This window comes from Rhamphochromis longiceps, linkage group LG16, assembly GCF_057381845.1.
Source record: "Rhamphochromis longiceps isolate RC_006_pf linkage group LG16, R_longiceps_female_GT1.1, whole genome shotgun sequence".
Classification (NCBI taxonomy): domain Eukaryota; kingdom Metazoa; phylum Chordata; class Actinopteri; order Cichliformes; family Cichlidae; genus Rhamphochromis; species Rhamphochromis longiceps.
The window spans coordinates 22,907,029-22,934,802 of record NC_140572.1 but is presented as its reverse complement, the minus strand read 5'-3'; the positions used below and the strand labels follow the sequence as shown (position 1 = coordinate 22,934,802).

General features: G+C 36.3%; 1 protein-coding gene across 2 annotated transcripts; it reads right to left on the bottom strand.

The window, feature by feature from the left end:
• Nucleotides 1-13,023: 13,023 nt before the first annotated feature.
• On the bottom strand, nt 13,024-24,748 carry lnpa (limb and neural patterns a). 2 transcript variants are annotated; one of them, XM_085384889.1, is made up of 13 exons: nt 24,658-24,748; nt 23,821-23,926; nt 23,302-23,343; nt 20,996-21,183; nt 20,853-20,911; nt 20,716-20,756; nt 17,111-17,194; nt 16,928-16,985; nt 16,604-16,825; nt 15,392-15,497; nt 14,696-14,766; nt 14,238-14,381; nt 13,024-14,004 (listed from the first exon to the last, which is right to left on the bottom strand). In XM_085384889.1, the coding sequence occupies exons 2-13, from the start codon at nt 23,845-23,847 to the stop codon at nt 13,832-13,834; spliced, it is 1,215 nt and encodes a 404-aa protein (XP_085241015.1). In that variant the 5' UTR covers nt 23,848-23,926; nt 24,658-24,748; the 3' UTR covers nt 13,024-13,831. The 2 variants fall into 2 exon arrangements, with proteins under 2 accessions (XP_085241015.1, XP_085241016.1); XM_085384890.1 differs by having other exon boundaries at nt 16,934-16,985.
• Nucleotides 24,749-27,774: the final 3,026 nt, after the last annotated feature.

The window sequence follows — 27,774 nt, the reverse complement described above, 5'->3', positions numbered from 1 at the left end:
CTCTGGTTGTCCATTTGACTCTCCACACCTCCTGCTGTGTGCTGCTCAGATCAGGACACTGGTACCTCCTCTGATCCAACATGACATTACACTGGAGGGAATTACATGCTCAGATTATACAGGAGAAGGTCACACCGAGTTGTAGATGATGACAGCAGTCACACTATTTTGCAGTTAGCGACGGGTAATATTACTTTAAACATTAATGCAGTGACATTAACCCTGGCACAAAACAGGGTTCCAAATCTTGTCAAGGAGGCTGGTAATTTAAGGTTGGATAAAAATGTCCCTGACATATAAAGAATTTACACCCTTAAGCGTAAGTAATTACAACCTTTTCCCTTACACATCCAGCAACCACAATGGGTGACAAAGATAAAGCGTAGGATAATGCAGGCTCATAGTGAATGTCCAACACAACAGGAGCATATGAATGAAAAGCTATTTCAAACTAAGAAGTACAATAGGTATACTAAAATCAATAGATTGAACTAATCATGGTGCTTTTGATTTTTGAATATGGATTGGTTGAAGAAGAAGGTAACTGAATAACTGATATATTAAAGCGATAAATGTTGTACTGAATAGTCCACTCTTTCAACTAGAGTATAACATAGCATTATACATAATTTTCTGCCAGTACATTATCTATTTTTTAAACTGAAGTTTATGGGAGTTTCTACAAAATTTTAAAATTCCATGCATAACAAATGCATAAAAATATAAGTAAAAATAAATAAATAACACAGAAAGTGATTTCATTGTAAAGCAGTACATTGAAACTGATTTTAACAGATTGCTATTTATTTTCACTGTAGCAGACTTACAAGAGAAAACAATAAAATCCATATGATTACTGTATTTCTTCTTTGTTGGTTGTCATTTAATTCCAATATTAAGCTTCGATCTTTGATCTTTATTGGTTTTGATTCCATAATTCTCATAACAGCTGCTATTGAATACAAAGACAGGCTTAAACTATAAGCACAAAATTCCCGCTACCATCCATATATTACAGTAATATGCAGTTTAATTCCCATAAGATAGAGATAACGTACTCCTCCTTATGGGAATTAATTATTTGCTTCAGATAGAAAATCAATTCCTTAGCAGAATATATTAAATTTTCAATATCCCAGAGAAGCTGCTCTCAGTATCATTTAATAAATTCCACCTTAGCAACTTACTGCCTGTTTATTCAATATTAAAGCAGAATTCATCCTTCTAACAGTAAAATTCATGCAAATATAATATGTGTGTGAGTAAAAACACAGTGTATAGGAAAATATGCAGATATATCCCAGGAGGTCAAAAAGCTAACATTAATTCCTTAACTTGAATCTGCTATATTCCAATAAATAACAGTTTTCCTTTCTTGGGTCATGTGTCATGGGTGGATTGAGCTCCTGTCAGAGCACAAAGCTCCCCACACAAGTCCACGCTGCCTCGTCTGTTGTTAGGACCCGGTCCACATGGGGCCAAATTTGATTGGAAAGCCCAGAGGGAGGAGTTCCACCAGTCACAGGGGCATTGTTAGCGCCTCCAAAATGGCCAGAGAAGAATGACTGATTATGCAACCACAGCCAGGGTTACTAATAGGAATTCTATTTGAATTTCTAACATAACAGATGTTTGCTGGGCACCTCCATGGAGTGTGCATACACAGTTATGCTAATTCACCAGTGTTTCCCTTCAAGTTAGCTCAGAGTCATTAGAGCACACAGCTAGCTTGGATCCTTCTGTCAAAATAATAATTGGCCATTATTGATATTAATTAACATTTTTGCTCTCTATGTCCTTTTTGACCCACTATCTGTTAGTAAATCCAGTTACCGAGCCCTATTAGGGCAACAAAATCCACGGGACTCTATAGTCGGTGTGAGTTATTTATCAGAAACAGAACATAAAGCCAATTAGGAATGGGTGCAGACAGTTGTCTTCATTCTCCACTGACTACTTCTTGATCTCCATTATAAACTGCTAATAGAGCAGATACTGGTTAACAAAAGGGGGGAGAAGGGTAGGTTACCATTTCTCACTCCCACCCCAATGACAGGTGAAAAGCACCAATTACAGTATTTTTGCTTGATGAGGCTACGCCATCAGCTGTTTTCTTTCCTTTTTTTCCTGTAGTTGAGGGGCACATGGTGCACCTTTCTCTGTTCTGCTGGTCAGCAGGGTTAATTGGCCCAAAACTTGAATATTACTGCAGGCCATTAAAGTGTTGATGGTTTGTCCTCCAAAAGTCATAGCTTTTGGTCTCTGTGCTATTATGACACAACGAGCAGGAGAAACGCTTTATAGGCTCAGATCAAGAAATCCTAATAGGTGTATATTGACTGGTTTATTTTCCACAAAGGGGTTGGTGGCTGCAAGAAAATATATCAAAAAGGCTATCAACAATGGTTGGGTCTTTTGTGTGGAATCAATAGTGAGCCATAGACGAGCTGAGTTTTCACAGTTCTCTCTCGTCATTTAAAAAGACTGTAGACTACATGATGGAAGGACTCACACGACTTTTTTAACATAGTATTCACACTAGACAGCAGGTTATTGTTACTCTAACGTGATGCTTGGGAACTATTCGTTTAGTATTGTACAACAAAAGGACTTAGTAGCATGAAAGATCATTAGTTGGTGTTGATGCAGGTAGTGTAACATAACCTATGTGAATTAAAACTAATGTTCCTGCTCCCTGAATCCAGATGCTGCCATAGTAGCTGCAGGTTTATGACAAGAGGTATTGCGGTCCCTTAAATGAGCAGTATTTAATAGCCTGGATTCAAGTGTAAAGGCTTTCTCCCTAGTGCATTACTCCGAGAACCTAATTACAAGTTTCATCATCAATCATGAGCATTATTTATTCAGTGAAATGAATTTCTAATTAATAACTGATGAGCATTATGGCCTCAAAGACTGTAAAGTAATTAATTATAGTTGGCAACAGGGAATGTCCCTGTAAAGGACTATCTGGTGCACAGTCACAGCACAGCAGTGCCAACAGGCTAATGTCCACAAAGAAGATGCACTGATTTTTTTTCTATCCCTTATTGAGATACTTACAGTCATGAATGTTGTCTCAGGCTGTCATACAATTGGTAATCTAATAAAAAAAGTGACATTAAAATTTTGTTGCCTCCCTTCTATCATCCTCATAGATGGTTTTGGCTTCCATTTGCTTTAACTGTTAAGAAAATACAGAAGATTTTTGTTTCACAGAGTCAAAAGTAAATGGACAAAATAATAAAGATTAAATTTAAACACTGATGTAAATCTTTTGCCATCAGTGGCTGCCTGACGTTGGGAACCCATGAAATCTTCTTGTTGGGGGCTCTTTGCTAGGCCTTTACTTTTTGTGGATTTTTGTGGATCTTTCTTCAGTTTTGTATTCAGTAAAAAAACAAAAAAACAAACTCGTGCTCAGATTGGCCATTGAAGAACATTCCCCTTCTTTCCATAAATAACCTCTAGGGTTGCTTTGCTGTGTGTGGTTTTTTAGGGTTTTTTGGGGGGCTATCCCATCTGTCAAAGGGCTAACACAGCGAGACAGAGAACCATTTGCATTCACACCTACTGGCTGTTTAGAGTCACCAATTAACCTGATCACACTAACTGCATGTTTCTGGACCGTGTGGGATGCTGGAGTACCCAGAGAGAACCCACACAGACACGGGGAGAACATGCAAACGCCACACTGAAGGGCCTTGGCCAGATGGTGGATTCAAACCCAAGATCTTCTTGCTAGAGGCTATAGTGCTGACCACTGTGCTGCTAACATATCCAAATACTGTTTTTTACATTTTTTTTTCTAAAAATAACATTAAAAACCAAAACAAAAAGCAGTTTGGGGGGGCAGGGGTGTTACAAATCATTTCTGCACTTGTGCATCCAACCTTTCAAAAGACAATGCACAATTGGGCTAGGCATTCAAATATTGACTAAATATTTTGTCAATTTTTTTAATCTCTTATCTTTGCCTCTTATTACTTTTCATCATGTTTGAAATATTAGTATTCTCTTCTTCTTTCTTTTTTTACACAATTATTTTTGGGTAAATTTTACCAAGAACTAACTGCATTTTGTGATTACCAGACCAAATCTAAATTGAAATACCAACCAGTCTATGAAGTGTACAAATTTAAAAACATCCATAACAATAAGAATGACAGAGCAGATAGAGATAATATACATAATACTGTTTCTATTGTATGTATTTACTATTAATATTAGCTCATAACAATGAAAATTAATATTCCCCCTTTGTCATAAACTGATAGCTAATCAGCTGTTATTTGCTCAAAAGGTTTTGAAGTTTTTATGACTGTTTTAAAGAAAGGTCACAGTTGAGGAGATAACATTCACAAGAAAAAGAAGACACAACCGCTTTTGAAAAGAGAAACATGATTACATGAAAGCATGTTTGTGGAATACTATGGGTCGTGAGAAAAGATTCAGCACTGATTCCATTAGCTTGACCTCCTTCAAGAGGGTTTTACAAAGTGGATCACCTAGTGCCAAATGACCACACTCACTTCAGACAGAAATATATAAATAATTGCAGTACACGGTTTAACTTGTTCAAGCAAATGCAAGTCTCTCTTTTGAGGTGAATTATGTGCATATAATAAACCCTGTGTACTGGTACACAGCAAAATCTCCAGTGTTAAATTAACACTGGAGAGTGTCTATATGGGTCCACACCTCTGAGTGTTAAATACAACAGTGCTGATTTTCTAATATTTCTAACATTTTGAGTTATTTTCCAGTGTTAGAAAATCAGCACTGCTCAGTGTTAGCCATTGTTAATCTTCAAAACTGACTAGGTTACTTTTAAACATATAACACTGTCAAAAGTGTTAATTTAACACTCAACAGTGTTGTATTTAACACTCAGAGGTGTGGACCCATATAGACACTCTCCAGTGTTAATTTAACACTGGAGATTTTGCTGTGTAGTTATTACATATTAATGACTCTTCTGTTGATACCATTAATGACTATTATTATATTTCTCACTGCCACAAACATAACACTGGACATTTTTTTTCCATCACTGCAATTTTGCCTAATTTATACACAGAATTACATCCTCGCATCACTGTAATCATGTTGTCCTGAACTAATCCTTTTCAAGGCTCATTTCAGCTGTAGTATATTTGGAATAACCACAGGTCAAACATAAGATTGGTTAAAATGAAAGATGATTGTGCATCTTCCTCCAGACATTACAATAAAATATAGACATTATGAAAAAGGCACAGACTGTCAAAATGATGATAAAGAACCATGAGAGGCTGTAATTCTGTCATTTAGAAAATGGAAATCACCGATGCAGCTCTTTAATTTATCTGTTGTTTCAATTCAGCACAAATTTTTGCACATTTGTGGCAGGTTTGTTTTTTTTACATATATTTATCTCACACAACTCCTACCTGCAAAAAACAGAGATGGATTAAGTCATGCATGGCTGTTTAAGCTATTCAGAGTAAATGTAATGAATGTTCATGGCTAATGCTGAACTGCAGCACCTTTAATATGCAGCACTGCATCCTTGCAGGTTAAAAGATGCTACAAGATAATGTTCATGCCTGCACATAGAACTACAAAACATGACATCAAAATATAAACACAACAATGGATGCCACTTAAATAGACTTTAGCAATGGAGACATTTATAAATTTGACACCATCACATGAATTCAATAATACTCTCTAACCATAATTTTCATAGTTTTAAAGGCAGATAAGATCTTCCTTGTGTATGATAACAGTGTACACATTTGTAATTTAGATATTTTTACACAGGTCATTATGTAGTAACTAAACATTATGCTATAGTTAGTCTGGTCATACATTTGTACTTAATTTTTAAATAATTTTAGCAGAGCACGAATTATGATATATCAATAAAATATTAAACACTTTCTCTTAGTGCATCACACATAGGACCTCTGTACAAGCAGAGAACATTAAAAAGTAGGTGGAGTATTTGTAAGGCGTGTACATGAGGATTACTTACACAGGGGTGAGAATTGGATCAAACATCACCCTACTATAAAACAGGCCTAAGACTTCTGTAAGCATACTGCTAATGTGTCAACCGTGCAGTCAGTGACATTTAAACTAAATTTAACGTGTCACAATGTCCTTTTATATCCTTTTATAGGGTGTTAATTGTTTTTCAACACACGACAACAGAGCAGACTGGAAGATATAATTAAGGCACAAAGTTTTCATGCAGATGTTTGTTTAAAAATGTGGGTGCTTTGCTCAAGCATGATCTCATAAGATGATAAAACAGGAACACATCTGCTGCTGTTCAAGCGGATGTTCCAATCACTCTATTAAATCTAACTTTGGAGTATTGGATACTTTTTGCCTTTTAAATTTGACTTCAATTTTAAGTCATTGGGCATTGTTTCTACTTAAAAACAATAGATGAAAGTGAATGAATTATCTTGCTTTCATATTTTCAGTTTAGCTTGTTTCAAACTGTCACCCAAGGGACAAAGTATCTGAACTGAATTAAACTGGGAACCAAGTGAAACACATAAAATGAGTGCACAAGTAAAACAGTAAAAACAGAAAACGTCTTCTTTATTTCACCCCTATTTTTTTGTTTTCGTGGTGAATTAAAAAGCAGAGATAAAACTAACAGAAAAATGTATTTAGCAGGCTCGATTATATTTAATCTGCTGTGCACAGTGGTGCTGTGCAGCTTGATAAAATTATCAAACAAAAAAAACTAATACCATGCAACGTTTTAGCAATCATTTGATAGTGAGGAGACATAATGAAGTAGCTGTACTCTGCAAATATAGAACTTTATGCCAAATGTTTAGGCTACTGAACCCATTATACAGTTAATCTACATTAAAAACTGCTAAATATGGATAGCTCCTATCCATAGCTCCTTTATTAGCACACTTTTTTAGCACCAGATTGGACCCTCTTTTACCTTCACTGCATTAATTCTTCGTGGCAAAGATTCAGTAAGGTGCTGGAAACACTGTACACTGTGGTGATAATGGATGGACGCGGTCAGCAACGAAAAGTATGCTGTGAATTTGAAATAATGTTCAGTTAATGATCGAGGCACAATGGATCAATGCTTTCATGTTGTTTATTACCAAATTCTGACCCAATAATCCAAATGTTGCAAAATAATGACTAAAATCAAGTAAAGTTCAGCTGTTCTAGGACTTTCTGGAGGTTTATTTAGTTGAATCTCATAGCAAAAGCCATGATCTGCAAAGAGCTTAGAAATCATTGACAGGATATCATTGTTGAAAGTCAGCAGTCAGATGAAGGGTACAAAAGACTATCTAAGTCATCAAAATGTACCAGGAAGCCCAATGAAGATAATCAACAACAACAATAATAATAAAACAATCATATTATTAAAAATTTAGCAAAAACATGGTTATTTAAGGTACGTTTGGCACCAACACAACTCTGCAAAACACCAAAAGAAGACCATACCTATGGAGAAGCATGCTGATGGCAACTTTGGGGTTGTTTTTCTTAAGCTTTAGTCAAGGTGGAGGGGATTATGAACAGCTCCAAATACCAGTCAACTCTGAGACAAAAAGACATCTGATAGAAAGCTGAACACTATATATAAATTGAAGATAAATTTGTCTTTTCAGAACAACAATGATGACAAAAAATGGCTTCAGTAGAAGAAGATTAAAGTTTTGCAAGGGCCCAGTCAGAGCCCAGACTTTTCAAAAAATGTGAATGGTGCCCCAAAGAGGGCTGTACAAAATCCTCACAATCTGACAAATTTGGAGTGATTTTACACAAAATAGTGTGCAAATATTGCCAGGCAAAGATGTGCAATGGAGATGAACTCCTACCCAATGAGACTAAATGCTGAATTACATTTTTTTAATTCATTTTTCTGCCCTAAAGATATCTCCTTTTTTATTATTTTCAATTGTTATGGATCACATTAAAGATGGTAAGCTATAAAATTATACTTACTATTTAAAGAAAAAATCACAAAAACCTGGCTCTTGTCCTCCAAATAAACAATTGACTTTATTGTTATTAATGAGACACATTCCTATATAAATGGCCAAAAAACATAGTAATACCTCTAGCAATAACTTTTAATTACTTAAAATGCCTAATTTTATATTCGTCCAAGACTTAAGCACTGACTTTAGAAGCAGAGTTTTTACCATAGTTGCTATAAAGTGTACAAAATCCCCCACAGAGAGTACAACATACAAGACTTATTTTAAAAGCACTAACCTGTCAGTCTTTGAAGAGCTGCTCCAAAGGTTAGCTCATTTCGCTCCTTATGCTATTGTTAGCAAAGTAGTGATAGGAATTTTAAAACAGAGCTACATTTTTTCCCGACTAGAAAATTTTTTCAAATGCTATGTCTTTCAGCATTCTGTAATGTTGACATAACATAAATCCCTAACAGCTAAAAACTTGTTGCTAATGCTAACACTATTGACTTTCACCTCGAAAGTCGTGCTCTGATTGGGTGTACGGGCCACCGAGCTGAAATCCAGTTTTCCTATTGGCTGAGACTAAGCGTTTTTGTCTCCTAAGTGCTGTAGACACTTGTAATTGTACAAATAAAGCTAAACTGAATGTTGAGCTTGCTCTACATTGATCATGCAGCAATTTAAGTTTGCGTTGAGTATTGTTGTCAATATATAAGTCTACATTTCTTACACATTGTTCTTAAAAAACAGAACCTTTGTATTTTCTGTAGCATAAGCTTAGTACTATGAAAGACAAATTGGGATACCAAGTACCTTCCTCAGTGAACAGTGAGTTGTCTGTCATGTGTGAGATAACTGCATTAAAGGGTTTTTTTTTCCTATTGGATTACACATGATTGGTAATTCAATTAAGTAATTGTTTAAGAATCTAAAAGTTCAGGCGGGTCAGTTCATTATAGGGCACATTATTTCACTCTCACAGCACTGCCAGCTCAACACTGGAAACAGATACACTATGTTATCCTTCAGTATGAGTGAGACATAACAGAGACAGGACTGCACATCCTATAACTGTCCTTCTCTGTGGTTCCACAAGACACCCACTCACACAAACACACACACACATGCACTGAAAGCCGTCTTTCCATCTGGTAAAGTGGGCTTTTGTGATTGATTTGTGGATTTGCTCCCTCTTTTTTTCTCTCCATTTAAGTGAAATAATGTATGGAAGCAATCTGGCGACAGACATTTTGGAAAATCTATTTGAAATCATTTCAGTTGAAGCCAAGGCAGTTTGTCTTCTTAGGGGATAGGAGCAAAGTATAATTGTCTGCAGTCTAGTAAAACACAGTATAACTGCCATCACACTTGACTGAGCTTATAGCCAGCTAGTCCCATGGCCTCTAGAAGATAGAGCAGTTAATGTTCCCTTTTATTTTAGAGGATATGTCACTTGTATCGCAGATTTATACCATGATACAGCAATTTTGTCCAAACAGATGGATAATGGTGTCACCAGCAAAAAGCCCTGTTTTTATTGAGTTTAGAGCATATTGTTTAGATAGGGGACTGTGTTGAACGGCTCCGCCAGCCCTTTCTCTCTTTATCTCTCTAATCTTGCCAGTATTAGATTTGATCATTTTTGTTTGAAGGAGGAAAATGTGGCTGTAATGGCTTCCTAATAGCAAACACAGGGGAAACAAATCCAGGGACCCTGTTCTGTAGTGCTTCCATAAGCACCACTGATTTATAGAGGTCTTTATGACAGAAAGGAAAATGATCTGCTGCAGGTATAAATCAGGTGAGGAGTAGGAAATTGAACTTAGATATCATCTTGTCAGATGCTTAATGCTCTTCCTCCTGTCACATTCGATAGGACCAATTTGGAGAATCCTGCAGAGGTAAAAAGAAGACAATTAACAATGACAGTGTGGTAATAGATGAAGCTATAAAATGAACCTGCTGCCTGCAGGATGCTTTGTATGATTTCCACATGAGATAGTGAAGGGCTATGTTGTCGTAGCTCTCCATTTCTTCTCCTCTCTCTTCTCTTTTTGGTTGTCTTTCCATCAAAATATGTTCTAAATGCATTACATACTAAACTATGTAATTTTTTGTGTGATTTGATTGTGCTCTATAGTTGCTGAAATGTTACCCAGCACACGACAGGATTTGTAAATTCAGGATAACCTTGTTTCTATGTTATTGATTCCTGTGGCATGTTGGATCCTTACACTGCGTTAAATGAATCAATATATATACACATTTATACATACGTGTGTCCTCATGCACAAAATCATGCATGCATGGGAACATTAAAACCACTAAGTCTAAAATCAAAATAATCTACAGCACTATAATACAGAAGATTCTGATACTATCCACTTCACTTGCATGCACTCTTTCCAAAAGTTTACTTCTATATTATTCTTCCAGTATAGCATATATGTAGGAAAGTGGATTGTTTGCTGTAATAACTGTCAAACTGCATCAGTGCTCGAACAGATGCCATCGTTCAAGTGGTATAATGAGTTCAAGATAGGACAGAGAATGACAATGCTCTCTGATCCCTGAATGTCACTCTGGTATAAACCACAACACAGCGGTTTATTGCTGGCATCATGCATTCAGCAGCATGCAATGATATGACAGATAGAATGTGGGGGGAAAAAACGGAAGCCCATCCATCTGGGTGTGAAAGTTTAATCTGACTTGAATTATTAATAAAAGAAAAACGAAAACCCTAATTTCTTGAAAGCTGATGACCTTTCGTGGTAAGCTTTATCAAGTGGCAATTCAAGCCCAAGCACCTGAAGAGCTTTACAGTAATAACCAGAGAGCCACTCTTTAGGAACCATCACCCCTCGCAGCTCATCAAGCCAAGCGCTTGTATAATCTAATTTGATTTTAATGCTTCTCTGAAGGAGATTGTGCTCTGTGTAATGATGCTGTTGTCAAGAGCCACTGGTAATGTCTAATATCACAACCAAGTTAACTACTTCTGTGACACTCATTGCAGCATTTTTTTCTTCCACATTGTCTCCAGTGCACAATGGCATGTGCTGCATATTTATGACTTTGTTGTTCTTCCTGTTGCTTTCTACTTCATGACTGACAGAAACATGGTAAATGCTTAAAACTCCCGTCCTTATTACCTTTGCCTGATATGGTACTTTTTTCGTATTCAGTACAGTAGATAGAGCATAACGATGAAGGTCTTAGCTGAGATGAGGAGAATTTTGAAGTGCTCACACTCGGGGGCAGCAAATGGAAAAGTGACAAGCCTGGTGCACTTGTCTATTTTACTTATTCTGTGCCTCTGTTTCATATTCTGCCTCGCACCGTGGGGTTATTTTCCTCCAGGGTTCAGGAGGGCACGCTCTTTCATTTCTTCAGAAAATTGTTTCGCAGGATTTCAATCTTTGGCTGCTAGATATGACAAAACACAATATCAAGAACACTTATGTTTCTTATCTGCCATTTTTTCTGGGTATAAATAAAAGATCAGTATAAATTTAAGTCAAGTGGCCTCGAATGCACATGTGAGAGATGAGTATGAAAAGAACTATGAACCTTGGGACAGCACCATGTACATTTTCATCTCTTGCTCAAAATTACCTTGGCACTGGGGCTTTGTGTGTCATTTGTCATCCTTGAAAATCAATTAAGTGTTTCCATGATAGCAATCCAGATGTAATCTTTTGACTGGTTGGACAATCAAGCAGAACCCCGAAAAAAAACAAAAAACAAAACAAAAACTAAAAATGTGCCTTTGGATTTTGCATTATGTAAACAGTATTTCTTTGAAATACTCTTTGTTCATATAATAGATTTTGAGATGGTGGTCAATTAGGTGCGGACAATGATAACTACAGTATAAATCAGATAGCTGAAGGGCTATCCCAAGTATTGATTGTACTTAAATAGGCCTTCAACTTGGCACCCGATAAAAATCATCACACTACGCAAATGCTAGTACCAACGTAACTGCAACCCCTCTAAAGGCATGTTAAACAGTTGAGACCACAATTTTACTCTTCTCCCTGCGATCATTCATCTGTTTGTGAAAGTCTTCATGCATCAAAAACAACGAAAGAAAAACAAAAAACTGAAAGCTGTTACGAAGATTTGATAACCCCACACACAATTTCACTGGCTGATATAATACAAACTGTCATGAAATGATTCAGTGCTTTGGAATTAAAAAGTGTATATATATATATATATACATACACACACACGTAATTTTCAAACCACACAGCATCGAGATCTTTCATGAAATATTACTTGTGATGATTCTCTCACACACACACACACACACACACACACACACACACACACACACACACACACACACACACACACACTTTGTATACTGAACAACCTCCCAGTGGTGTGAAAACATCCAAACATCGTCCTATTGATGTCCCATTTTTTTCCCCCCGTTTGGCTCTTGTCAGAGGTCAACCTCAAACAGTATGCGGTGGAATCAGGCGTTACTGTTGGTGTCAGATTGATGCATTACAAGGCCCGGGAGGTCACGTCTCTGTAAACATACATTATCAAAACCCATAGAAGATGTGGGATGTTGAACTCGCCAATAGTTTACGGTGTATCTTCAGGGGAAAAGGGTCATGTAACGGTAGAAAACAACTTTGTAGCCGCAATGACTTTGCTGTTGCAAATGAAGAGGGTCAAGCAATCAAGACTGGTCAGGCTCTGTGTCAGCACCATTATCTTACACTGTCTGAAATGATCAATGAGCTAAAATAAAATGATCACAAGCTAAAACTGGCCTGCTAATGAAAACGGACTGCTTAAATTTGGGCCTGATTGAGAAGACGGCCAAAGAAGAAAATGGGTACCCATTTAAAATACAACATATACAAGAAGAAACAATACAGGTTAGAGAGATCCCGGGGAGTTGTTTCTCATGTTGTTGCTCAAATGTTAATTTAATGCTGATGTAGAATCACTTTTAAAATACAACAGAAATAAATGGTGCTTTCATAAATATAGCAATGAAGACAAAGTGGTTGTGATTGTGAACACAGATAAATAGATTTTCTCAAACGTTTATTTAATATCATTTATACATACATACATACATACATACCGGGAACTTGTTTAGCAAACAGACGCTGCCTTTTAAGACTTAAAACAGCTGAATGACTTCACCGTCTACATGTAAAAACATTTAATAGACAATGTTCTCAAATAGGGACTTGACATATAAAAAGGCACTTCAGTCAGTATAACAGGACTGACAAACCTGTTTTCCTCCTTTAGCAAAAAAATACATAGTGCATGTGCATTATTATTATTATTATCATCATCATCATTCTGGTACAGTGGTAGTGTAAACATGTAAGCACCTCCAAGCTGCAAAGTATTCCATTCAACACTGTCAGAAAAGGGCGCAGCAATATAGAAAAAATATTTATAAATAATTTCCCATAAATAATTTTTCCACAAAATATTTCTGTTTCTGAAGTTGTACCTTGTTAGAATAAAGACAGAAACTCCTTCAAAACCCTGTTAAAAAAAAGAGAGAGAGACTTTTCCTATGCAACACTGAGACAAGCTTAACCCTCATAGCTCTGTTATTGACCTGTAAACATGCTAAAAATATAAGAGTGTTTGGCAGTTGCTATCAAATGCTACTACTATGCAAGTTCAATGTTTAATTAATTACTATTGCAATTTTCAAAAGAAAGAACACTCTGTAAGCTGAAGATTGCATTAACATCTGTTATTGTGCTCTTCAAACTTACGGCATTTACTTGGAAGCTAATCATTTCTACATTTCCTCAATGAAAACAAAAATGTTCCAGTCTGACTTGTGGTGAAATTACCGCGCCGCTGTTTTATTCCACTTCCATGGCAGACAAATCTTGCTCTCCGTCAGATTTCTCAGAGGGCAGGTCTTGCGACTCTGGGGTGTTTTGGCCATCTGATGCAGAACTGGGCTCTGTGGCTGTTGGTATAGCCGGCTCTTGGGTATTTGAACCAGCAGGGACATCAGTAAGCTTCGTGTTCTCTGATAATTAGAAACAGTTATTTCTTCTCTTTTTTTTTACGTTTAGATTTGAAATGCATATGAACAAGTATTTTTTTTAAAAGGGTGAAGATAAGAAAATGACTACTACTGTATGCGTACAAAAGAATGCTATTTTATCCATTTTAGATCTGTATCTGTATTAGATTAATTAATTTAACATTTTAGTGTAATACACCTTAATAACTTGATTTACATTTGCAGTTCATTATTACCTAAAACAGTTTGGTTATCATCTGCATCAGTACCAGTCGCCTCTGGTGACATCTTATGGTTACCAGCGACCTCGGTGAGCCTGGGTGCCTGAGGCCTCGTCTTTCTTGCAGGGTTCAAGAAATAACAATACGCACATCGAAAGGCTGAAAAGAAACAAATAAAACCCCACGCATATATTTTATGTAACCATGCTAATACATTGTGAAACAGACATAGATTAATATACATGAATATGAACCAATGGGAAAAAAATGCCTCAGATGCATAAACATTTCAGATTGATGTGTAGCACTACTTTGCATATTCAATCTTGCTTTCTTTTTGCTTACAGGAGTTGGTAGTGGCAGAGGCATTTAAGAGCCATATGATATACTATGCTGCCAAATGCTAGAGGGCAAATGAAGGCACAGTGTTTGATGGAGACTGACAAAGTGTGCTGTGATTCTCAAAGTCTCACCAATATATTCAAATTCTTCTTTTAATGCCATGCCGTTATGGGACAGACACTGCTGACATATGAGAGCGTATCTATGAAGAAGGGAAACAACAACAACAAACAAACAATCTAGTAAGATATTACATAGCATGTGAACAGGCACTGGATAACTCAGTATTACCACTCCTAACACAAATCTACAAAGTAGATTTAAAATTTCCAGATAAAGTAATGTGCAACATAAAAAAAAACAACTACAAACTGTAAAAAAATTGTTTTAAAACAGACTATATGATTTTAGCTGATAAAGCTACAACTATTGCAGGCTACTACAAAAGAGTACTATATTTCAGTCAGTGTTGAGCAGCTGCAATGATGGACAAGTTTAAATTAATGTTTAAGGGAAGCATGATCATCATATATTAAAAAGGAGGATCGGTGCAAGAAGAATAAGAGTTGTTTTCAGTTCGCCTTTTTAAGAGCTCTTTCAAGGTTTAATAAACGTAACTTTAAATGGTTTGGCATTTAAAAAAAAAAAAAAAAAGCAGATTCTGCCTAAAAAATTCATTTACACATTTCAACACAGCTATATTCCGATCGTCTAATATTTATCAAATTAATGCACTTCAGATGTTTACAACTTTTTCATGACATGATACACAGGTTGCATTTACTTTACTGCATTACTGAAGAGACTCATTTTCCCATTTTATTTACCTGTTCTGAGGGCCATCTCCAACAAGATACTCTATGACTCTGTCCATAGCACCTCTCTCCCTTGGGATCACAGGTCTGGCCAGCGGTGGGCCTGGGGGGTGCATCCCTGTTAAAGCATAGCATCTTTGCCTGTTAGATGCACTCTGCAGCTTGGAATGCATACTTCAGTAAACAGGTGCTGCTTACAGTAATAAATCTGTGAAATAGTGTGGTGCACAAACCATGATTAATTTTACAAAAAGCTGCCTCTTTTTCTTAATGTCTTAACACCGGATCGCACTTGCAAAGCACGTCCCGAATCCCTGCTGCGTTGGTGAGTAGTAATTAATATAATCCAACATCAAGAGCAATCATAGGAAGATGACTGGTCATTTCTGTGAGACTTGGCAGAGTCTCAGTATCCTGCTGGTTATTAATTTACCAACATATGGAAACTCTGTGGTGACTCTTTGTATCAAATTGCTTTTCACTTTCAATTTTCAGCAGAAGCAGGTGATAACATCAACTCATGTAAACCATTTGTGAGGTGTTCCCAATGCCAAAGGCAATTTCACTAAGCATTAAAAGACATTTAGTGAGATTCTACCACCATTGCCCAGAGAACAAATGCAGGTCTGGCTAATTAATCATAGTTAATGTAATACTGCATCGTGCATACCTCACAGTTGGCATTCCACATGGCAATTACAGCATACAGCTTCCACTACTCTAGGAGCACATTTTCCTTTACTGTTTGCAGTAATTTGCATTTTTTTTTCTATTGAGTGGTCAGTCCAGAAATTACTGATATTGAATATTCAATACCCCTATACCCCACAGATGTCTTCCATATAAAACAACTGCTTTATGAGAAATGTTTCATCTATCTTTCTGGTTGTTCCTTTTCAATCTTTAAAAGCAGCCAATGATGATAGATCATATCCTCTTGAGGTAAATATTATACAAATATTATGGTCATAGTAACAAAAGTTATCAATTGCAATCTCAGGCCCAAGTAAGACACTTAGTGGACAAAAGTTAGACCATATAGTTAGATATTGTTATCATACATTTCCACAATTATCCACTACCTTACTGTACAACATACTACATCCTTTCTGACAACACACACCACAGAGCTTTGAACAACTGGGGACAAAGAGCCAGGAAAGAGTAAATCACACCTTAATCGACCACATTATGATCTGGTCCCCCTGTGTGCAGGTAACTCACCGACTCCTGGAACAGGTGTTCCAGGGGTCACAGGCTTCCTCATCAAGCTCTGCTGAGCAGCTATAGCTGACAGGCTCCTCTCTGGGGGTCCACCTGGAGCAGAGTGGGAAGATCTTCCAGGATAGGTGGGCCTGGAGGCAAGAGGAGGGCGGGCAGCAGCTTCGCTTGCAGGATTCACCACCACTGGGGGGGCCTTTGGGATGACATTCCGATGGCGGAGTTCTAACACAGAAAACATTGCAGGATGCTTTAATAGCATAATAGGAAATGCCAGAGTCGAAGTAGGGCAAATAGTATTGTCTCCTGAGAACGTTCAAAACTCACTGCTACCTTGTCCTGGTTTTGGAGTTATCTGAGGAGCAACTGGAGTCGATTCAAGCTCCTTCATACAGAACAGAGGAGTGTACAAGAACATGCTTTAATATAAAAAAATATATATATATATATATAAACCGAACGCAATCAGACAATTTATACAGCAGAGAAAAAAAACAAAAAAGAACTCACAATATTTTTCTTGGAATCAGGATCAAATCTCTCCAGAATCATTTTTGCATTTTTATATGTTTCAGTTTCCATAACTTCTTCAAGCTGGAAATAAATGCAAAAACATTAAGAAATAAACTTAAATTATCTTTTAATTTATTGCCTGAAAGTATTTATCACTGTTAACATATCAGAGTAATCATTTGCTGATCATGTGTGTCATAAACTGGCATTTATAAATACACACAAATATCTTAGAATCACCTTCAATAACATCGCATGTCAAAGTGACTGAGAAAAGAGCCCTTAAAGCAACTTCACTACATTGTACATCTTCATTTAGAGTGAGTACAGAACATTTCTTAATGTTTACATATAATATGAGGAATAATTACATTCACTACTTCGATAATGGAGAGTGTGAAAATCCATCAGCCCTAATTATTGAAAGTTATTAGACTTGACAGAGGATGACAAGCAATTTCTCAGATTTATTTCTTTCCTGTAGTAAATGCAATTAATTAAAGTGACATTAGAAGAGTAGTTTACTGGATCAAGGTTTTGTACCAATCAAATGTTGTCTTCACAGAGCTTAGAGTATCTTACAGAAAATTGCTGAGAAGATAACCAAAACTAATTTTATAAGGCATTAAATGTCAATCCTGGCTTTACGAGTGGACCGTGAAGAATCAAAATTACAATTTTTTTAAGTGGACTTCAGGCTACAAGTAAAAAAAAAAAAAAAAAAATGCCAAACTATATTTAACTCATTCATTGTTTATGTCACATCAAGGATGTAGCAGCACAGGACAAAACCAACTGAGCTGTTCTACTCAATTTCAACTCATATATTCATAGCAGACTTAAGTTTCTCAACACTGACAAATACACCCATCAACCACTTTACAAACTTGTTCAGCTGCTCTTTAACACAAGTATCTAATCAGCTAATCACATGGCAACACCCCAGTTTATTTAGCCATGTAGATATAAAAACCCGCTACATTTCAAACTGACCATTAGAATGAGGAAGAAAAGGGACTTTGAATGCAGCATGGTTGTTAGTGCCAGAGGGGCTGGTCTGAGTATGTCAGAAACTGCTGATGTATTGAAATTTTCCCATGCAATCGCCTCTAGGATTTACACCGCAGTGAATGATATAAAAAAAAAAAAAAAGAAAGCGTAAAGGGCCAAGTTCAAATCATCTCCACAGTCACCAGATTTCAATTCAATGGAGTATCTTTGGGAATTGGCTGGAACAAGAGATCACGGTTCTGTAGCCAACAAATCTGCAGTGTGTGATGTTATCATATAAAAATGAATATAAATCTCTGAGAAATATCTCCAGCACCTTGTTGAATCTGTGCCATGAAGAAATGGGGTAGTTGGAAAAGCAAAAGAGGGTCCAAACCAGTACTAACAAGATGCACCTAATGAAATGGTTGGTGGGTAAACACTAAGTGTAAAGAATGTAAAAGCCATTTCACTTGTAGTTAGGGCTGCTCGATTATGGCAAAAATGATAATCACGATTATTTTCACCTAAATTGAGATCACGATTATTTGACGATATTTATTTAACCCTTTAAGACCTACCATAGAACCACGTCGGCCAGAGATTATATATATATTTTTTTTACATGTTGTAGTGCTATTTGTGGGAGCATTTCAAGTTGCTATACATCAATACAACTGTTATAGCCCATATTTTAATAATATGTATGTATTAAGTCCATAGTAATTACATTAATTGCAAAAAAGTGCAATAAACTAGAAAAAAATTGAAAATCATTTTTGTTTTGTTTTTTACATTTCTACTTGGATAAATTTAAGAGGTTTATCCCTCAAAACTTTAAATACAAAAAAGTTGCAAAAAATAGTTTACAACAACAGGAAATTTATTTTGAGTGTCTTCATAGTTTTATTTTGGAGATACAGCAATTTTTATATACTGCAGGAAAAACAAAAAAATAAACAATCCTATGATGCAAATTTGCAAAGAAAACAGCAGGTGCATCAAAATAAACTATTTCCAGCAGTGCAGTTAGAGTTCTAAGCATCACAGAAACTATTCAGAAAAGTCAAACATGACTTATAAAAACACCAGTATAGGCTTTTAAGGCCTACAAGTAAAAAACTACATTTTCCGCGAAAATGACGTCACTTCCGGTTTCGGGCAGTAAATGCGATAGTTCGCGTTGACGTCTTTTTCAATGTGGGAAGTGTTACGAACAGCTGATCGGCAAAGCGTGTTTCTGGAGTATTATGTTTTTGTTCCTGCAAGCGCTTTTTATGCAATTTTTGCAAAACTTTATGTGGAAGGAAACCGTGACCGAGGACAAGCTGATGGCATAAGATGTAAGTACAACTCCTCTGGTTTCATATGGAAAAAAATTTATTGTGCTAGCTTAGCGGCTTAGCGGGATTTAAAAATAGTTACACAAAACAGAGCTTGCTGCTCTGACCGGCTTTAAAGGGTTAACAATAACAATGTATTGAATAATGACTTTAAAAAATAATATAAAATAGTGTGCAAATACTGATAACAGTGCAAATGTTTGCAATATAAGAAATAAATGAAAAATGTAAACATCTATGTTTAGTGAACTTTGCAGTGTTGCTCTGTGGTGCAGCTACTACACCATAGCAAAGTTTACACACTGTGTCTACTTGATCCACGTCTGACTCCGCGAACCCATAATGTTTCCACACCACTGAAGTTTTTTTTTACCTCTTTTCAACCAATGGCAGTCACTCTTCTCTCCAAATAACTTCTGCTTAGCTTTCCGAGCTTCCCTCGGGTCACACGGAGCAGCGCGAGAGTAAAGCATGAGGGAGGGGCTAATAATCGGCTCAGTCATTTTTAATGATCGTTGAAAACCCAGATCGTAATCGTGATTAAAATTCAATTAATTGAGCAGTCCTACTTATAGTTAAAACTCTAAACCACTGCAAAGATTATAATTACCAATATAAATCACCATCCCCTAAACAGAAAAAAATAAAACACTAACAACAAATAATTGATCACACATTTTGTGGCTTTCAATGATCAAGCCTTTGAAATCTTACATTACACACTTAGGTAGAGTCACAGATCATTGTGCAACGATGCATGGCAATATCTGTTTTGAAATGTGTTTTTGAATTTACGTAACTGATTGCTGACACTTTTGTTAGATTTTTGGAATGTCGCCCGTTTAAAAGATGTTATTAACTTTGGCTGAATACATACAATCTTAGAGGCTTTATAACTACTTGAAACAATCAAAAACAAAAAGCAAATATAAAAATAAATCATCTTCAAAGACAAGCACAGTGAGCCTTGTAATAGATGGTGTTCTCAGGTTCTCTATTGTGCCAAGCCCATCTTCAAAAGCTCCCGAAGAAAAAAGGTCATGTTCAACCTCGCAAAAATTTTTATGAATCATCGACATTATGACAGAATTCACGTTCAAGTTGAGTCAAATAAAATTTAGCACAACAGCATCAGTAAACATAAATCATATCAGGCAAACTTATTATTTTCACTTCGTAATTTTCTTCCCAGGCATCCAACAGTGTCTCAATTCTGCACAGCACTGCACATAAAAGTATTTCTGTATTATAAATAAAAACATCACTTACTATTTTCCTCTTTTCTGCTTTAAGATCCTCTAACTTTTCATCTGGAAAGAAAACGTTAGGAAATCCAACATCTGTTTAAACATAAATTTATAAAAAAAAACAAAAAAAACTTGCACAACAGAGGAAAAAAAACTTACTATTTTTTTCAGTTCTTCTGGAAAAAAACTTTATCAGCAATTTTCGAAGTAACCACACTCTAAACAGAAGAGAAAAAACAGCCATCTCAATAAATCACAATTACAGTTTAGTGAAAATATGATAGATTATCTCTTATACTTACAATAACGGAACTATTAGAAAGGGAAGAGACAATATGAGCCGTCCCATTAACTGTTCGGGCAGATACCAGAAATACACAACTACACAAGTGATCAAGTAGAGAAGCGACGAGTAGAGAAGCAGTCGTCCAACCCATATCTTCAGCTGCCTTTGATTTTTCTCACTATATTCTTCAAGAACCTGTATGCCCTGTGGAGAAAAATGGAAGGATCATGAAAGGATCAATAATAAAAATTAAAAAAACAAAACTGGAGTTTGAACTTACATTTTATATTCAAACTTCTATTAACATATTTATAAAAATAACCATTAATGTTTTGAACATATTTTAACTTCAGTCTCATGTAATGCAAGTCATTCAAATGCAGTTTATATATTTATTAGGAAAATTATTAACATTTTGTTAACGCCATTTCACCTATTTTGGATCATTACTAAAACTGGTTTTCTACATGCCATCAACTTTAAGTTTCAAGCTTTATTTGTCACATACAGATAACATTGGCAATGAAATTCTTAGGCTCAGAGCCCCCTCAATGTTGTACGCAAACTGCTGTTTTTACAACTTTTTACAGAGATGGATGTGAAGAAAAACAAAACAAAAAACTGTTGCTATTTGTGTGGTAATGTTATGACAATACAAGGACACTGTAAAGTCCACTTGTGTCCCAAGAAGGAAGTCATTGTAAATCAGTATCAAGTTATTCTGAGTTGTTGTTGTTGTTGTTTTGAAGTGGGGTTTCATTTACGCAAAACATACATTTTGGTTTATTGTCAGCCAGAAATAACAGCATAAAGCTCACTCTTCAGTTAGCTCATGTAACAGACTCACTGACTAGAAACCCCTCAAAGGCCCACTATGAGCCAGCTATGGCCTTGATTATATAGTAACTAGTTCACAACCCAATTTAACATGCACTGAACATTTGGAACCAAGCCCCATCGCCACCATACCAAATACATCTTTTGGAAAACTTGTGCCAAGTTTCCTAGACTTTTAGAATCAATGCAAATGCACACTGACTCTGTCTCTCTGTGGTCTGCTTTTTTTTGCTTTCCTCACACCCCAACCAGTAGACAGATTGCCTCCCTGAGTCTGGTTTATCCTGTTAAAAGGTAGTCTTTTTCTTTTTGTTCTCTCCACTGTAGCTAAGTGCTTGCTCACAAGTGATCACTGCATTTCTGCCTTTATAGTGATAAAATAAAAGGCCTCAAATGCCCTTTTGGTTTGGTCTAATATAAATAAAATTGTATTGAAAATTTCACAACAGGCTTTTCCATTACGACTTGGGCATGATCCTGCATTATCTTAATTTAATTTAATAGAAGGTAATATAAATGCAGTAAGATGCTGTGGAAAAACAGCTAGATGCAATCTTGCAGTGGGGAACCATTAGGGTTATAAATACTGGAACAGTTTTATTTTTCTTAGATGCAAACTTTAAGTGCAGAATTTCATCCAACATTCAGCATTTGCATCACTCCCTTTATGATATTTCTCTCACTACATTTTAGCAAATAACCTAAGCTCACCAGACTAAAGAGATGTGTAATCTAACATAGGGTTTAACTGGAAATGAATCATTTGGTCAGAACATGAGTTTTCTCTCACCTCAACCATTATTACGTCACACATAAACAGGTACTTTATGCTTTTTTTAAACTGAAATGTGACACCACTGCTTCAGGCTGCTGACTACATATTCTAAAAATAGCTACTGGACAAAAATGGGACCACTCTTGGCCACTATGGTTGCACTGTAACATGTGTGTGTGTCACTCTAAGCACAAGCTGGTCTCACATTTAACCTCACAGTGGTCTGTTTGTGTTTACGAATGTGCTGTGTGCTATATGTCACACACACACACACGCTCACAACATATATATATATATATATATATATTCTTTCACAGGTGAATAATTGAAGCTAAACAAAAAGCAGCAACACCCATTGCATTGCAACTTCAATGTCATTGATGTCTTTGTGACAGGAAGATGTCATCATGTCCGTGCTCCAAGGACAGGATCTTTAAATAGTCTGACACTGGCTGCAATGCAGAAGAGCAGTAAAGCTCTATCACTTAGCAAATAAGGAGCTGCTATGGCAGTCACTGAAGGTCGGTGCTTATACAACACATTTAAGTCATTTTTTCTGCATCAAAATCTGCCTTGATTGAGCATAAAAACCAATTGTGCAATAACCAATATTTATCATAGATTTGCATTAATAAAAGACAGGAAGTTCATATTGTAGCTTGAAATAGTTTTAGTTTTTTTTTTTTTTTTTTTTAATAGGTTAAGCGTACCTTGTCAATTCCTTCCAAAATCTCCACAGTGGATGGTTTCGCCTATAAGACAAAAAGTTTGAATAAGAGGTATTGTACAATTACGATTTCCAAAACAATAGCGCTCTTTGTGAGGAACTTTAAAAAAAAAAAAGAGAGAGAGAGAGAGAGAGAGAGAGAGAGAGAGGGAGAGAGAGAGAAAAAGATCTGGAAACTTCCTTTTTCTTCTTCCTACTTTTGTACGTGCATTATGTGTGTTATTCTATTACTAACAGGCTACCCTGATCATGCAAATGTGCATCATGTCATGCCAACTAGAACACAGATGTACTGTTTAGACATACAAAATTTATGTAAATCTATCCAACCATGAGATCATTGCTTGTGTATTACGTTTGGTGTGGTAGAAATGGTGCCTGTTAAAGTCATGCTTCCAAAGTAAGAGTTTACTGAAAATGATTCAAAACTATCAAAAAGCAGAAGTAACACTAACTGTAATTTGTTTCACATGACATGGTTAATAAAGGTTTGAATACAAACCCTCCACCGTGAGACCGCAGCCCCCATGTTGATGAAGAGGAAGGAGTGTAGGTTACTCTGTTACTGGGACCCTCCTCTGATGCCGTTTCACAAATTACCTCTCCACCTGTTGACAGCAGTAATGAGTTGTGAATACACACTCGGTTGCCAATGTATTAGGTACATTGTGCAACAACTGCCGCAGTATAATACAGCATTCCCGAAATAAATCCAGAAGTTTTAATAATACTTTTTCTGTGAGGCTCATTTTTAGTTAAACTGTAGAGCTATAAAGCATGTACTTCTGTATATGTATGTGCAACAGCAGCTCCAAACAATCACAGAGGAGCGTTCACAGCTTCAGCGGCTCGTTAACAGCTATAGGTACATGTTTTGACTGACGTTTAGAAAACATACACCAATCCTCTTAAATCACCTGTAAAACACACTTAAACGCTTTTTATTAAACTTCATCAGTGACTAAGCTGAAGTAGGTTGTCCTTGCTAGCTCAAATTAGCAAACCTAAACAACTTTCCGGAGGCGTCAGCAAGAATCGAGCTGACGTTAATAGTTATCTCACAGGTTTTTTATATCGCTTTTTTCAGCCAACATGTACTAAATAGCCTATAATAAATGAATACACATATACATATACATTAGCTTTGAGGTGTTGCAGCTAAGTTTGTGTAATCGCTAGCTTGCAGGGCTAACACTACTGCGCCCTGCAGTTCACCGAGATAACTAAAGCAAGGTCGCCAAGTTTCGCCAGAGTTTGTACACACAAGCGAGGCCAAATTATAGAAGTGCTAAGTGAATGAATAACAGCTCCGTGTTTTGACAGAGACTGGTGTACTTACCTTGAAAGTTGTGTTGTCCTGTTTCAACAGCCTGTGGCAGTCGCTCCTGTCTTTGCACGGAGGGTGTGTGAGCCAAGATGGGGGAGTGTCCACTCGAAGAGCCAGCATGGAGCATGAGCACACCGGGGCCTTCACGGGAGTTTGGTCTGTGGCTCATGAAGCCTGGTACAAAGTTGTGAGAAACTCAAACTAATTTTAATTTTAGACAAATATAACATGAGTTAATACAAAAATTAAGTTCTTAAATAATGATTTCATTTATTAACAGGTGGGGGAGGGGGTTAGGGTTAGTAAAATCTATCTGGTCTTATGGGAAAATGTAATTGCCCCCTAAACCTACACTAAGTGGTTGTTCCAGTCAAGTGTTTATGATAACTGGCAATGAGTCTTTCACATGGCTGTGGAGGAATTTTGGTTAACTATCTTTTGCATAATTCTTTTTTGTAAGTCAGCCACATTACAGGGTTTTCAAACACCAACGACCTGTTTGAGGTCATGCCAAGCATCTCAATCTGACTTGAGTTAGGACTTCGACTAGGCCGCTCCAAAACCTTCATTTTGAGGCGGTTCAGATTATTGTCCTACTGCACAACCTTGGGATTCAGGACTTTTTTTCTTCAGGATTTTCTGGTGGAGAGCAGAAATCATGGTTCTGTCAATCACAGCAAGTTGTTTAGGTCCTGAAACAGCAAAGCAGCCCCAAACCATCACAAAACCATTACCATGCTTGATTGTTGGTGTGTTAGTTTTGGTCACATGTAACAGGACATAAACTTTCCAGAAAGTTAAAGATTTGTCTCATCAGTCCACAGAATAATTTCTCTAAAGGTTAGTCTTATGTTCCTTCCTGGGAAGGTTCCCTGCTGCTCCACGAATTCTTCATTTGTGGATAATAGTTTTCGCTGTGGTTCTGTGGAGTCCCAAGTCCTTAGAAATTGCTTTGTAATTACTTTTTCACATAGGACCAAGTAGGTTTAAATAAGTTTCCCCCTTAATAAATAACCATTGAAAAACTGTATTTTGTATTTATTCTGGTTATCTTTTGCTAATATAAAAAATATGGGGTTTTTTTTGTTATTGATCTGAGACATCTAAGTGTGAGAAGATCAAGCAAAAAAAGAAATTAGGAAGGGGACAAATAGGTTTTCATAGCACTGTACATTTTACTGTTACCCTTATAACTAAGCTATGTACACCCGGTACACATATGCAAGAGAGAATTAATTCCCCCTCTAACGATTTCTTGATTTCAGTGACAGACTGAATGGTAAAAACTGAGCGTGTGATCCAGCAAATGAAGTAACCCGTCTGACATGCACACGACATGAACATAATGCTGATACTGGATAGTGTATCGATATTAGTAGTACTTGCTGCTCAGTAATTGCAACGTTAAATACAAAATGGTTATTGTGCATGCACTGTTACATTTTTATGCCGTAAATATATATCTCCAGGTAAAACTGTCTGCCAAATTAATGTAATGTGCTAGTGGTTCTCATGCTATTATAAAGTACAGATTTTATAGTAGGTGTTAACAGTTTTTACAGTGTTTCACTGTGCAACAAAGGTTTTTTCAAATGCAAAGCAAGCATTATATTTATTTAGTTTGTGCAATATGTTCCCATATACCCTTCAACAAACATTACAAACTGCCAATAGCTGAAAATTCCCATGTTTATATTTTCGTTTGTGGTTGCACATAAAATTACCAATATAGCTAACTATATAGCTGTGATATTCATTAGTGGGAATGTGAACACAGCACTAGCCTGAGGGTGCTCAATAAAAGCTAGAGTGGATAAAAAATGCCCATTATTTGCTGAAAACAAAGATGAAAAAGTGGAATTAATTAAAGAAAAAAAAACATGTTCCAGTACTTCCAGTAAGTACATTATAAATTGCTTTGATGGCAGACACCATGCCGTTTCTGTTTAATTCATGAAAAAAAAAACTGCTTTGAAAATCATCTGTACTTCATTCAGTGGGGGGAAAAGAGGTAAAAATGTTTATGATTTTTCATCATTAAACTTTGTTTTTTCCATCCTTGGGCAGCCTGTACAGAGCATGTGAAAAAATATAAGTTTGCTTTCACTAATTGCTATATAAATACTGATTTAGTTGCAATGAAAGGAATGTGCACCCAAGTTTATTTTAATGTCAAGTTTATCTTGAATGCCAGTTAGATTGCTGAAGCACCACAATTAAATTAATGCATGCAGAATTTATTGGAAAGCCATCCAAGAGTTTTTGAGACATTTCAGTCAAAGTCAAGTGTATGGTGGTTTCACAGAAAAGACAAGTGATTTTTTACTGATATAAAGATTGATCTAAAACAAAGGAAAATGTTGCCATCATTCAACAGTTGATGAGTTCACTTTGGAGTGAAGTAATGGGCAGTAAGTAATCATGTGGCCAAGCTGTTGTTACTGGAGTTAATTATTTATTTATTTGTATATATAGGTGCATGTTTGTGAGAGTGCCCATATGGAAAATATATAAATCTTATAAAGTTTGTATCTGTCTTGTGTGAAACTTGTATGAAAAGCATACAAGAGTGAAAACAGATATAAGATCCCTTGAAAAATTATATAAATGAAACTTGTATGTTTTGGATACTTACTAAAACAATACATGAAAGTAATGAGAAAGTGGCCACTTTCACGAGTAAATCAAATAAGCCTTATATGATTCACTATATGAAGTAGGCCACATCTTATGCAAGTAAGTCTTTTACAAGTTTTTTTCTATTTCTTTTCCATATGGGTGAAAAAGAAGAAAGAAAAGCTGGTGGCCGAAATGGCTGAAAGTCAATTACACATCTCCCAGGCCACTGCCTGACCAAAGAGACTTTCATCATTGCGTTTTGGGTCTTCGGTCTCTTTCCCTGGAGATGCATTAGTTGTCCAAACTGTGGCATTCACTCATTCTGGACAAAACTAACAGATATGTGCTTAGACTAACATGATGGAAGAGTTGATAATTGCAATGGTGTCTTAAAATCAGCGTCTTGTACAGTGCTTTCAGAGATCTTTTGGGGGAGATAATAATGGTGCTGCATGTAGATGAGCTACAAAATGATGGAAATTAAATTTAAATGGCTCACGTTTTCCATTA

Bases quoted from the DNA above. Each gene is read 5' to 3' on its own strand.
- lnpa (XM_085384889.1), bottom strand. From the start codon at position 23,847: ATGGGGGCTGCGGTCTCACGGTGGAGG. The intron at 21,184-23,301 runs GTACGCTTAACC...TTTTCTCCACAG, and splicing joins TTTTGGAAGGAATTGACAAG to GGCATACAGGTTCTTGAAGA. The intron at 14,382-14,695 runs GTGAGACTTTGA...GTTTCTTTTCAG, and splicing joins AGAAGAATTTGAATATATTG to CCTTTCGATGTGCGTATTGT.